The 12,508-nt window shown below is 36.6% G+C and overlaps 1 protein-coding gene across 1 annotated transcript in view; it reads right to left on the reverse strand.

Annotated features, from left to right (window-relative positions):
* FRYL (FRY like transcription coactivator) overlaps positions 1-12,508 on the reverse strand; it is a 162,065-nt gene that overhangs the window by 87,372 nt on the left and 62,185 nt on the right. The window contains exons 12-20 of the mRNA XM_014945555.1: positions 7,788-7,891; positions 7,052-7,160; positions 5,977-6,063; positions 5,122-5,293; positions 3,689-3,821; positions 3,328-3,435; positions 1,781-2,018; positions 943-1,128; positions 768-854 (exon numbers count right to left, since the gene is read on the reverse strand). Of these exons, the coding sequence (XP_014801041.1) occupies positions 768-854; positions 943-1,128; positions 1,781-2,018; positions 3,328-3,435; positions 3,689-3,821; positions 5,122-5,293; positions 5,977-6,063; positions 7,052-7,160; positions 7,788-7,891 (1,224 nt within the window). The remainder of the gene's footprint in view (positions 1-767; positions 855-942; positions 1,129-1,780; positions 2,019-3,327; positions 3,436-3,688; positions 3,822-5,121; positions 5,294-5,976; positions 6,064-7,051; positions 7,161-7,787; positions 7,892-12,508) is intronic.

The raw sequence follows: 12,508 nt of genomic DNA on the forward strand, positions 1-12,508 counted from the left end.
AACGATCTCTCTAACTAATAAAGTATCAGTGTCAAAACTACATTTGGAATAGATAAAACACATTACTTAATTTATGAGTTCGTGGGGGTTTTTTTTCAGAAGTTCCTCATGTGGACAGTTATATAAACATGCACTTTGGGAAGGAACTGGATAATAGGAAATAGTAAATTAGAGAAAATTGATGTCACTGATGACGATGACTTAATTCTTCCAAGAGATTCTAGACTCTAAAAGCCTTACTACTGAATTCCAACTTGTTTCCTAAACCTACAATCAGAAGAGCTTTTCCTTGATACTTAAAGAGTTAGTGATAAATAGGTAAATATGGAATTCAGTTGTTATTCATTAAGTTATTATAGCTTTCATCATGGATAAAGGACATATTGACTTAAGAGACTGTACTGCTGCAGAAAAAGGCAGTGGGCTTTGCTTCAAGGAAACTATAATCTGTGAGCAAGATGAGAAAAACCAGCTATAGATACAGATGTCTGTGTGTATATGGTGGTCATAATGACAAACTATTGATCAGAAAGCGTACAATGGTGGTGTCAGCCTCACAACATTCCTCAAGATTTTTGAGGTTTGGGGGTTTTTTTGGTTGGTTGGTTGGTTTTGTTTATTTGTTTGATTGTTTTTAAAGGTGATAAATTGCTGATAAAGTTAGCATGAACATAGTGACACTGTATTTAAAATACATACATTTTATTTGGGAGAGTTTAGCAGAATTACCTCATCTTACACCCAGCTTAACATAAAAACTCTCCTACCTGGTCAGCCCCAGTGAGATGTATGAAACTCTCCAGGAGAGTAGCACTTAGTCTGTCCATTACATCTATAGCCAACTCATCTTCACTCTACAAGACAAAACGTAACATGCTCAAAGAAAGTCAAGATAAAAGCCGTTTCATTAAGCAGTCACAACAAGAAGTCATCAACTCTTACCTTCGAAATTTCTAAAACTGTGAACAAGGCCCTTATTTCTCTGAGAACACTGACAGCCAGTCTCCTGGTGGCAGGCCTTGTGCTGCAAAGGATGACCAAAGCAAAGCCTTCCACCACGTGAAACACACTGGAATAAAGGTTCCTCTCTAGAGGAAGGGTATGGGCAGCCCCATTGGATACACCACGCTAAAAAACCAAAAGATCACAGAAGTTAAGCAAACTTTAAAAAAAAGTAAACACAATCAAGCTATCATTCCATTATTGATGATAGCAGAATTAATCATAAGGTATTTAGATCATGTTTGGCTACTAGTCAAATTTTCCATTATGAGAATGGCATAATACCAACTACTTTGGTTTTTTTTCAGCGTGTCTCTGAATTCTGTCCAAATACATATCACAAGAAAGTCTTTTTTATTTCACTTTCTCATGAGAATGATACAGTGAGGGGAAAAATAAAAATAAACAGGTAATACTCTTACACATAGGACTGTATAAAATTAAATTATTTGAACGCTTTTTTGTTTGCTAGTAAAAACCAGTCCTTTTTTCTAGTTCTACTGCTTAACTACTCCTACTTAAATTATTTCCAGTTACACATGATGACTTTTGATGTAAGCAAAATGTGGCTATAAATTTGTGTTTAGGTAACACCTAATAATATTAAAGTAATGTTTTGGCAAAAATGCTGATTGAAAATAACAGGTCTAAAAATCTTCAAGCAATGTAAAAAGTAAGCGGATTTTTTATTACTTAAGAAAACCAATAAAGTCTACTAATAAAATTATATGTAGATTCAAACCGCGTTTTAACATCAAAGGACCTTATTTAGAAATACCTGAGAATCTTGATTCTTATTGTGCATTTGGGCTGCTTGTTTCCACTGATTTATGAGCTGCACTAACATTTTTACTGCATTGTCAAGAAGCGTTGGGTGGACGTCAGTCACTTCACGCACAATAAAATATACAAATCCTGAAAGAACATCTTCCCGCCAATCTGGAAAATCAAGCATTAATGCTTGGAGAGTATTGAAAGCCAAGGCACGAAGTTCTTCATCCATATGAATTGTCAGCCTGTTTAGAGAAAATATGGGTATCATCACCCTAGATTGGCATACTCTTAACCAGCCTTTATAAAGTAAAGTTTGGTGTTAACCCTTCCTTCTTTACTGTACAGCGTAGAATACTTCCACACAGATGCATTTTTGCACTGAATACATCTGAAACTAGCTACTAACAGAAAGCGCTTCTACTATAGCAAAATAATGCAAGACTCCACAAAACTTAGTATAAACAAATAATTTTCAAGAGAGATGGTCAAGTCTTTCATACAGGCACATCTTTGCGTGCAACTGAGCAACCACCCTAGAGCTCAGCAGGCTGGCACCCTGTGTTGTACAGGTTATTTTCTTCAAATTAAAATTGAATAGAACAGATTACTTTTCTAGATAAAGCAGCTGGATAAGAGAAAAACTCACAAAATTTCCCTCTGCATATATACTTAAGAATATGTCTCAGCGCGCTATGGTAGAAGAAAGTTATCCAATACTGTGTTATTACTTAATACTTCATGTCTTTTATGTGATTTTTGACACCGAAGAAAAATTGTTAGAAAAAACTTATTCACTCACATTATTAGTAATTTTTTAATATATATCTCAACACATTATATGCAAATGAATTCATAATTTCAAAGCTGAAAGCTATCATATATTTCTGCACCAAGACCATATTAAAAATTTAAAAATTAAAAGAGGAAGGTTTATCACTGTAGTAATACATAAAGACTGTCTGCATGTACCACAACTACACATTCTCACTGAATGCTCAGTTTACGCACCTCCAAATGCCTGTTTGTTCAGTTGTCTCAACTACTTATCAGTACTGATAAGGTACATTCAATTTAAATTGAGATAAGAAATGGAAGGATATGGGTAGTGTTGGATCAAAAGAACGGAAAAAGGAAGCAGGATTAGTAAAGAGTAAGAAAGAAAAGCCCTGTGCCTGTCTCACATTTTGGTAATGTCAAACAAGAATGCCTTTATGATAATTTACAGTATTAGCAACAGGAAGAAAAAAAAAAAAAGAAAAGGAAAAAGGGGAAAAAAGTATGATAGTAACAAAAAAATAAGACAAGTTCAAAAAACAAAGCAACAAGTATTTTTCAAAAATTTTTCTCTAAAAATAAGGGCAAGATCTGCAGGACAGATTTACCTCCTGCTACTCTGGCCAGTAACACTTGGCCAACTGCAGAAGGCAGGCAGGAGCAGGAAGAACAGATTCTATATGCAGTGGACCCACACTACATCATGCACTGACAAACTCTTATACACAAGGCATTTGAAAAGGAACATCCCTAAGAGCAGAATTTCATTTCCTTTACCTTGCAAGCAATTCAATGAGGTCAGTCCTGCTCATGCCATCTGGAATCAGTCTCGGGATAGCAGCAATACAAGTTCTGAACAAATCTATCTTAGGTTTTCTCTCACCCCTGCAAAAACATTTTATCACCAACAAAACAACAAGAAAATCGGTTTCAGTACACCGCAAATATTTTCAATGTTGTGTCAAAACTAAGGAGCTAGCAAAAAATGTTTATCATTAATTAATGAAATTAGCATTCATTTAATAGTCAGGTAGAAAGCCAACAATTGTAATACATTAATGACGGCATCTGCAACATTACAGCATAAAAATAGTATGATGTAACTGCTACAGTGAAAATATTGTAATTGAGTACATACGTAATCATGTCTTCAGGTTCTTTATTGGACATCTGCACACTAGTCATGCACATGGGTCTTCCAACTTCTTTGTCCAAATGCCTAAGAATGCTATCTAGCGCTTTTCTGACTTGAGGGTAGTATATGGACATTCCTGAAAAGCCAAAGAGTTCTGATCACCTCTTTCATTTGTTCTCATTTAACTTTAACATTTTTATTACCATATTTGGCACTTATTCAGCTCAGGACAAATTTCTTCTTGTACAAAAGATGACATAAACCACACATTTTAAGTATCAAAAGAAATGCATGTTAAATGAGTAGTAGGAGGCTTTATATGAAAGAAGCAGCTTCTTTCTGAAAGAACACGAACAAGGAAGCAACCATTAGTTGCTTTTCTGTTTTCTCAATTCTAAGCATTTTAGTTCTAGTTTAAATTTTACATGTTGAAACAGTTCTTTAGAGACAACTACCTCATCCACAAAACGTCAATAGAGTACAGGGATCAGAATTGTTTTAGTCCACTTCAGCTGTGGGACATTCTGGAGTGACATTGTGCTGGTTTTGGCTGGGAGAGTTAATTTTCTTCAGAGTAGCTAATATGGGGCTACATTTTGGATTTGTGCTGGAAACAGTGTTGACAATTGAGGGATGTTTTAGTTACTGCTGAGCAGTGCTTACACAGAGTCAAGGGGTTTTCTTCTCCTCACAACTCCCCACCGGAGAGTAAGCTAGGGGTGCACAAGAAGTTTAGAGGGGACACAGACGGGACAGGTGACCCCAACTGACCCAAGGGATATTCTATTCCACCTGAAGCCATACTCAGCATATATAAAGCTGGGGAAGAAGGAGGAAGGGGGTACATTCCGAGTCACGGCATTTCTCTTCCCAAGTCACTATTATGTGTGGTGGAGGCCTGCTGTCCTGGAGACAGCTGAACACCTGCCTGGAGGTGTTCACATGGGAAGCTGTCAATGAATTCCTTGTCTTGCATTGCTTGTCTGTGTGGCTTTTGCTTTACTTATGAAACTGTCTTTATGTCAATCCATGAGTTTTCTCACTTTTACCTTTCCAATTCTCTCCCCCATTCCACGGGGGAGAATGAGCGAGCGGCTGTGTGGTGCTTAGCTGCCGGCTGGGGTTAAACCATGGCAGACATCAAGGGATCTAAAACCACCATGCTATTTACCACACTAATTTCACTCAGACCTCTTTGTGCTAATTTGGCAGTGCAAAATGCTTCAAAAAACAGCCATGGAATTTGGTCCCAGACACCATAAGGTCAATATTGTCCAGAAGGCCTCTCTAAAGAATCGATTCTGTTAAAACGGCCTATCATTAGATTCTCACTAACAATTAAAATAAATACAGAGAGAAAGTTACACAAAGGTGCTGCTTGAGAATAATAAATACACACATATTAGAATGCCAACTAACAAAGGAATACAACATACCTATAACTTTTGCTTCCTCATCTGTCAGCGTTTTATTAAGAAAAATTTTCTTCACACGCAGAGTATTTCCTGAGGGAAGCACAACTCCTGTCGTTGGCATTGGTGGTTCACCGTCTTTCTGCTGCAAGCTATCTGCTATGACAAGGAAGACTCTGAGGCCGATATTCATCCTCTTCAACAGCCAAAAAAGGGAAGAAAAATGAAAAGAAGACATAGAAGAAATAATAACATTAATTTAACACAGATGAGGCAAAACATGAATTGCATTTTTCCCTTCTTGAAAACAGGCAGCAGTATGGTTCCAGCAGGACAAGCTTTATTTAAATGCTACATATTAGGGTAACAAAAGTAACAAGAATAAAGTTTTAAGTCTTCAGTGCCTCCCCACAACTCTCATTCCAGTTAACCAACTCGACACAAGCTAATTAATATACCAAATATTTTACAGTACAGAGCACTAAAAGACATCATATGAATCTCAAGAATGACACACTGAAGAAAAAAAATGCTTATAAGTCTCATCTGTTGGATTAGATTTGGTCTTGAACTGTAAAAGCTAGGTATGACTTCCCTGGAAAAAGACTTTACAGTTATACTGCAACAAAAATTTCCACATACTTAACTGAAATTGTTGTTGAAATGAGTCTGACCTGTTGTACCGCTGCCAGCCAGAAATGAAACAGCAATTGTGCACAACTACAATTAACTACAATTACTTCTTTAGTTTTAGCAGAACACCCCTTCAGATATTCATTAAACTGCTTTCATGCCAGCTCAGAAATAGTTAACCACTTTCCCCAAAAAAACACCCCAGTCCCCTGTTCTCACTGCATGCAAGTAATGAGATTTTTTTACCTCTGGATTAATAGTGAAGGTTTTAGGTGATTTTCCAACACTAAGAAGATCAAATATTATTTCTTTCATTGCAAAATCCAAACGTTCCTATAAAGTCAAACAGATTGATATGATCATCTCTTTTTCTGTTAATATGCAAAGTTTAATTTCTTGGCTTTACAGAGGTGCTGGGTATCATTTCATAAAGGTTTTAAAAAAAAATGTTGAAAAAACATTATTTTTTCCCCTATTTATTCTTATGACTTAATGTTCTTTTTTAAATATAGTACAATTTAAAACAGCTCATCCCCTGACAGAGTTGAACCATTTCTCCTAAAAAAATTCCCAGACTATTCTGGTCAGGTCAGACATTTCTAAAAATGAGATGAACTGTTTTAGATAACTAAAAATTAGCAATAAAAAGAGAAGCCCTAGGAAACAAATAAAAACAGTGAAGGGCTGTGTGTCCTGCCTCATCCATGTATGACCAGAAGCAAAGAATTTTGGAATGTGAATGCAAACCATCCTTAAGACAGGAAAACATGTCTTTAAAGTTGTAGATGAGCAAGAGTTCATCTACATCTTTTGAGATCATATCTTGCATTTTGATATTAGAACAACAGAAGCCCCTAAAATAATATAAATCATAATGCAATACTAACTACACACTACTGCATGTCTTGCATATTTTTTCTGTCTACAGAGGCTAGCCTTCTGGCTAAATATAAGTGGATATTACTGTTTGACTGCTTTGTCCCTTATAAAAATATAATGGAATATACTAATTATATCAGTGTATTATCTTCATAGATACACACAAAACTACACATTCACAACAGTGCAATACAAATGTAAATATTAATCATTATGATGGTCATACACAACAGGTATTGAAGTTTAAGTAAATAATTATAATATTGTGCCACCAGTAGAAAGAGAATGAGTGATTTTATTTGTTATACATATTTGGGGAAATTCTATTCAAGATCTAAGACCATTAATTCAGTGTAAATATTTCAGAAAATAACCTTAATTTTACATTTCTTCCAAATAATGTTCATCCTATTCTTACAGCTCTACCTAGATGTATTCTTACCTGAGCAATGAACTGAATAATCTTCACAAATATATTCAGAGGTGTGTCTCGTGGGACCACACTACGTGATCCTTTTGGAAAAAGTGCTGATACAATGCTCATGAGACGGCTACAAGAATTTAGAAACAGAAACAAGAAAACCTTTCAAAAAAAATTTTTATTACAGCATAGTTGGTACAGTTCAAATCTGGAAGAGCTGGGGCTGGGGGGGATACTACTAAATAATACAGAAGCATATGACAGGTAGAAACCACCTACAGAAAATCCAGCTGCCTACTGACGCAGGCAACAGTATCATGAGTTCATTTATAAAGTGACGAAGTTCCTGCTTTAAGTTACTTAGTAAGAGTCAGGAGGAGGGGCAAAATCTGAATGATTATTCCAAATTGTCATGATGCTAATTTATAAAGGAAACATTTTCATTTCTAGCCCATACTTACTGATGGGCACTTCATACCCTATATGTTCTGGTACCAAAAATTACTTTTAGCTTTAATAAATTTCCTGCTGCTTGTCTCTCTACCCTCTTCTATTTCTGCATATCCCTGCAAAGACAACTGTAGACTCTATTCTTTCTCCTCATCAAAGTAATCAAGTTCTTTTGGTTCTCTCTATTAAGATGAAGTCTTTGTTCCCCTGTTTACCAGACTACACCATCCCTGAGCTCTTCTGATATCACTAGGGGGAAAAAAACTCTCCAATCAATAGTTCAAAAACCTTTCCATAATGAACTTACCTTTGAGTTACAGTGTTGCTTTCACATTTTATTCTAATAACATAAACCCACAATAACCTATACAAAGATTCCAGTGCAACTCGGGACATTTTGGGATCTTTATTCTGTAAAATAAATGAAAAATACAGTTACTGTTGCCTGTGAGACACTCAAAAAATTCCATTATTGCTCATTTGACTTTTGAGAATATTTTCCATTTTTTTAACAATAAAAACTGATGTTTAATACTACCAGAAGTTTCAATAAGTTTTCACAAAACTTATTTCACAAAACAACCCTGTATTGCATATTTCCAATACTACCTGAATATTTAACTAGTAATTCCAGATTGTTTTACACATCTTTTGCTCTGGGAGCAGGAGTAACTAAAAAGCAGATACTCCTCTCGAGATGAACACCAAGGATGTATTGCTTCCAAGAGCTTTTCTCAGAAAGCCATTGGTAATAAGTACCTACTTTATAGCAAACTAATTTATAGTTTGTCTAAAACATCAGAGTAGCTGCTTTGTATCAGGCACAAAGTCTAAGTCCATCATTAAGCTTACGGCAGCAGGCAGTAGCAGGTGCAGAAGAAAAGAATGCAAAACAGGGCAGGGACACGAGGATGCTTCTCTGGGTGAGAACTCCAGGCTTCCCCCAGCTTAGCCATTTCCTGTGGGCTGTACTACTGTTCACTCACTTCCAATGGATTTTTATTGTAACAATTTATCTAGCTTTTTCTTGAATTAATAGAAAATCTGGTGGCATCATTCAGTTTAAATTATGCACTGTGTGAAAAATAACTATTATTTGTCTTAAAGCTGCCACTAGGAGTATAGCTAGTTTAAGAGCTCCTAGCTCTTAAACTGTGTAAAACAGTAACTAACATTCTTCATACAAACTCCAGCAACCCCTTTTCCAACTAGGGATTTTATAATCCCTATAATCCTAGTAGGTGTATTTATAATCTTGAAGCATCCAGCAAGATTCTGGACAAGTACGAGTTTATGAGCAGAATAAATGTTTCCCAATTGCTATATTTTTAGGCATTCTCTCAGTATTAAAAAAAGACAAAAACCACTAACCAAAAAAACCCAAACACAAGCAACAAAAAACCAACAAAAGAACCTTTAAACCACACCTTCCCCATCTCCAAGTCTCTCTGTTTCAAGACGTACCTATACAAAGGCTTGAACCTAACTAATTTTGCCTGTTGTGGCCTCTACCACAAGCCAATGAGTCAGAAGAGCAGAGTACTTTGGCCTCCCAGGGTAAGTGGAGGACAATTTCCCAAAGGGTCTAAGTGGATCTAAGAATGTACTGTTCAAAAAGAGATGGCTGCACCCTTGGTTCCCTCTTCCACAATCTCACTGCTCCCTTTGCACTGACCTTAGCAATAAGAAAGTTCAACTCACACCTGTAAATCGATCCAATAATCTCATGGCCATGTCTGTGCAACAGACTATACAAACGAGAGTAATTTGGACAGATTTAACACTGGAGGGTTGGGACTATTGGTTTTGGCAGCAACTTACTTTAAAAAAGGCTAAAAGCCTATCACAAAATCACAGAGGCAAAAGTGGTACTTCACAGACAAATAACATACATGACTGTTTATCAGAATATTAGAAGGAATAACTTAATCCAGTATGTCAGTTCTACCCGCCCTTCACACTCATCAACACGATCCTGCCATCACCTTGGAATTAGCACACCTGCAACTAATACTAGGGGGTAAATTTAGGAAGGTCATCTGGACAAATCTAACCCATAAAAATTTACACCTGTCCCTGGTTAGTATTCAGATAACCGTCCCACTGTTCAGTTAATTTACCAGCAGGGCTACTCTGAGGAAGAAGCAAACACTCATAATTGCACAGGAGGGTGAGACTGTGACAGCTTTGAATTTTACCAACATGAACAGCAAAAAACCATTGTATTATTACTCGTCACATTTAATCTACAGGCCAACAGTTCTTGATGTTCCAAGTAGGCTGGTGAATTCATCAGTACACACATTACCAAAGTCTATCTGAACTATAGGATCTAAAACTGAGTAACGCTTCAATTTTCTTATTTCTGATATTCCAAAGGGGAGTTGAATTTACAAATCCAGAAGAAAACCAAAAATTTACTATTAAGTTTCAACCATCTAATCGAAACAATGGTACAGGTAGTAGATTTTTACAATGTGTTAATAACGTTCTATCTGCTAGGAAGTAAATCATCCAATATAGCTATGTATGATAAGTTATAACAAAGTTTACTTTGTTAAAATAAAAAAGCATGAGGCATTCACCTTTTTAAAAGGGTTACAAAATAAATACAACAGTACTTCTAATTTCTTAAGCATTGAAAATTTTATTTATCTCTTCCTATAAATAGGAACTAACCAAATATTCTAGGAGAAAATGGCTTTTTCTGTCTAATTTATGGCACACTTTTCATATACTTGATGTTAATATGTATTTCCTCTTCTCTTTGAGATTACTGGAACTAGAACACAGTATATATGGCTATGTCATTCACCAGTCTGGCTGAGTTTCAGTCTTTTTAGCTGATGCCTGACAGATTTTAAGGCACTCTACCTGGGTTGTTTTTTTCAAACATAGTTTTCTTTAAAATCCTACAACTTTTATTATAAATGGTATCAGCAGACTGTGGAATAAGCTGACAAGAACTGTATTCGGTCACACCACCAAAAAAGAGCAAATCTACAGTGTTCTTACATGACACATTAAGATGAGTCAATGAAACATATCTCAATGAAGGCAAGAAACAAAATAGCATTTTTTTCCATGTTAGTCAAATGTAGTCACTTACTGAAGAAAGTACTTTTTAATACTGACGTTAAACTTTTCTTCTGTTCTGAACTAAAACAATTTCTACTTTTTAAAACCTGCAAAACCAACAGTGTAAAAGTCTTTCAAGTTAGTGCACTGCAAGTTGTTATAGTAAATCAGTTTTGCATTTTTTTTATTGTGAAATTGTTTTCAAATTTGCTCGCATGCAAGACACTTTTTGAAATGAATTAAAAGAAAAAAATCATACATCTGAATAGGTAGTTTACTTCCAGTGGAAACATGCACTGCTGTTCAGGGAAACCAGCTGTGATATTGATACTCAATCTCACAAAGCCACATTTTCACCCCCAAGGAAAAACTGATATTAGATAATTTTCTGATCTTTCTCCTTTACTCCCTGGCAAGAAAAAAAGATCTTTGAAACATTAGCTATTCTTAGTCCTGTTGCTTAACAGTACTAACAGCAATTTTACAAAGAAAGGAAAGCACAAAATACAACAACTAACATAGAAAACAAAACAAAGTATTTACATGAGACAAAGCAACATTTCACTGAGTTATAACAACATATTAACTCACCTGCAGTGTTTCTATTTGTTTTCTGATACTGTTGTTAGATGGCATCTAAATAAAGCAATGTGAGACAGCAAAACATAACAAACATGAGAATGGAAGGCACATGCATGTTAGATGAAAAAAAAGCACAAAACCAACAGAGAGCTGACTAGTAAGGACTCTATTCAGTAGAAACACAGGTTTTGCTACAGGGGCAGAAAACGTTCCTCCAGCTTTCAGGGTTTTGTGGTAGCAGACACTAAGGTTAAACTGTGAAAAGATAATTATTCTTTTCCACCCAACTGATAGACACTTTTCTCTCCCATTTTAGCAGCTTTCTTAAATGTTCCTTCCTCTCCCCGGAGAGGTGGTAAGGATACCACAACAACTCAGCTTCATCCAAGAACCTATCAGCTTTCTGACAAACCCGCGAGAATTAGCCTATTTGAATATGAGTTAAAACACTAAGCAGAATGTTTTACAATACTGACCCGGTGTTACTGTCTGCTGAACAAATTCCGAATTGTGCCTATGCTACAGTGTGCAAAGAAATGCCCTCTGGGCTTAATGCTGAAACAGCATCTCAACTGCTTTGTGGGACAAGGCCAGCCATACATATACCAAGAAACCTGGAGGTGTTCAAGGCCAGGCTGGATGGGGCTTCAAGCAACCTGGGAGGTGTCTCTGCCCCTGGCGCAGGGGCTGGAACTCGATCTTTAAGGTCCCTTTCAACCCAAACCATTCTATGGTTCTTTGAAACACTCTTTGGTACACTCCTGGTCTAAACTGACTCTTACAACTCACTTATCCTCTATTTGCATTGGTCCAGGCCCCTTGGCTTCCTCCCTCCAGCAAGGCTAGGATGGTCTCCCCATACAATAAGCCTGCTTTGAGGATAACTAAAGGTAGCACGCACTGAAACCCAGTACAAAGAGTTTACAAAGGCAATAAATGTTGCTCGTGCTGGATTAGGATTCAGAGAGCTCTCAGGAACATTACTGAGCACAGCACAGCACCGAAATAGTGCAGGGTAAGGCAGGGTATGAAGACACTACCCGTCCGGTACTATGGAGTGACTCTGAAGATGGGATCTTTCACATCACGGCAAATGGGAAATTACTTATTTTGGTCACCAAAGTGTGACCACACGGTGTTCATTGCTCGGTAAGAGTCTGCACTGGGCAGTCACTGGGGAATAAAGTGAGCACCATGAATCCATGATCTACGTTACCTCTTGGCAACTTGCTAATGGGCCTGTACACTTCACAGAGCATCCCTGCGACAGTTTAAGTGTTGTCCTTATTTCAAACGTTAATTTGTTAATTTTAACTTATGCAATAGGGTCATATGAACCTTTTCAGTACTCTAAAGTATCTCCCAGTA

This window comes from Calidris pugnax, unplaced genomic scaffold, assembly GCF_001431845.1.
Source record: "Calidris pugnax isolate Ruff unplaced genomic scaffold, ASM143184v1 scaffold58, whole genome shotgun sequence".
Classification (NCBI taxonomy): domain Eukaryota; kingdom Metazoa; phylum Chordata; class Aves; order Charadriiformes; family Scolopacidae; genus Calidris; species Calidris pugnax.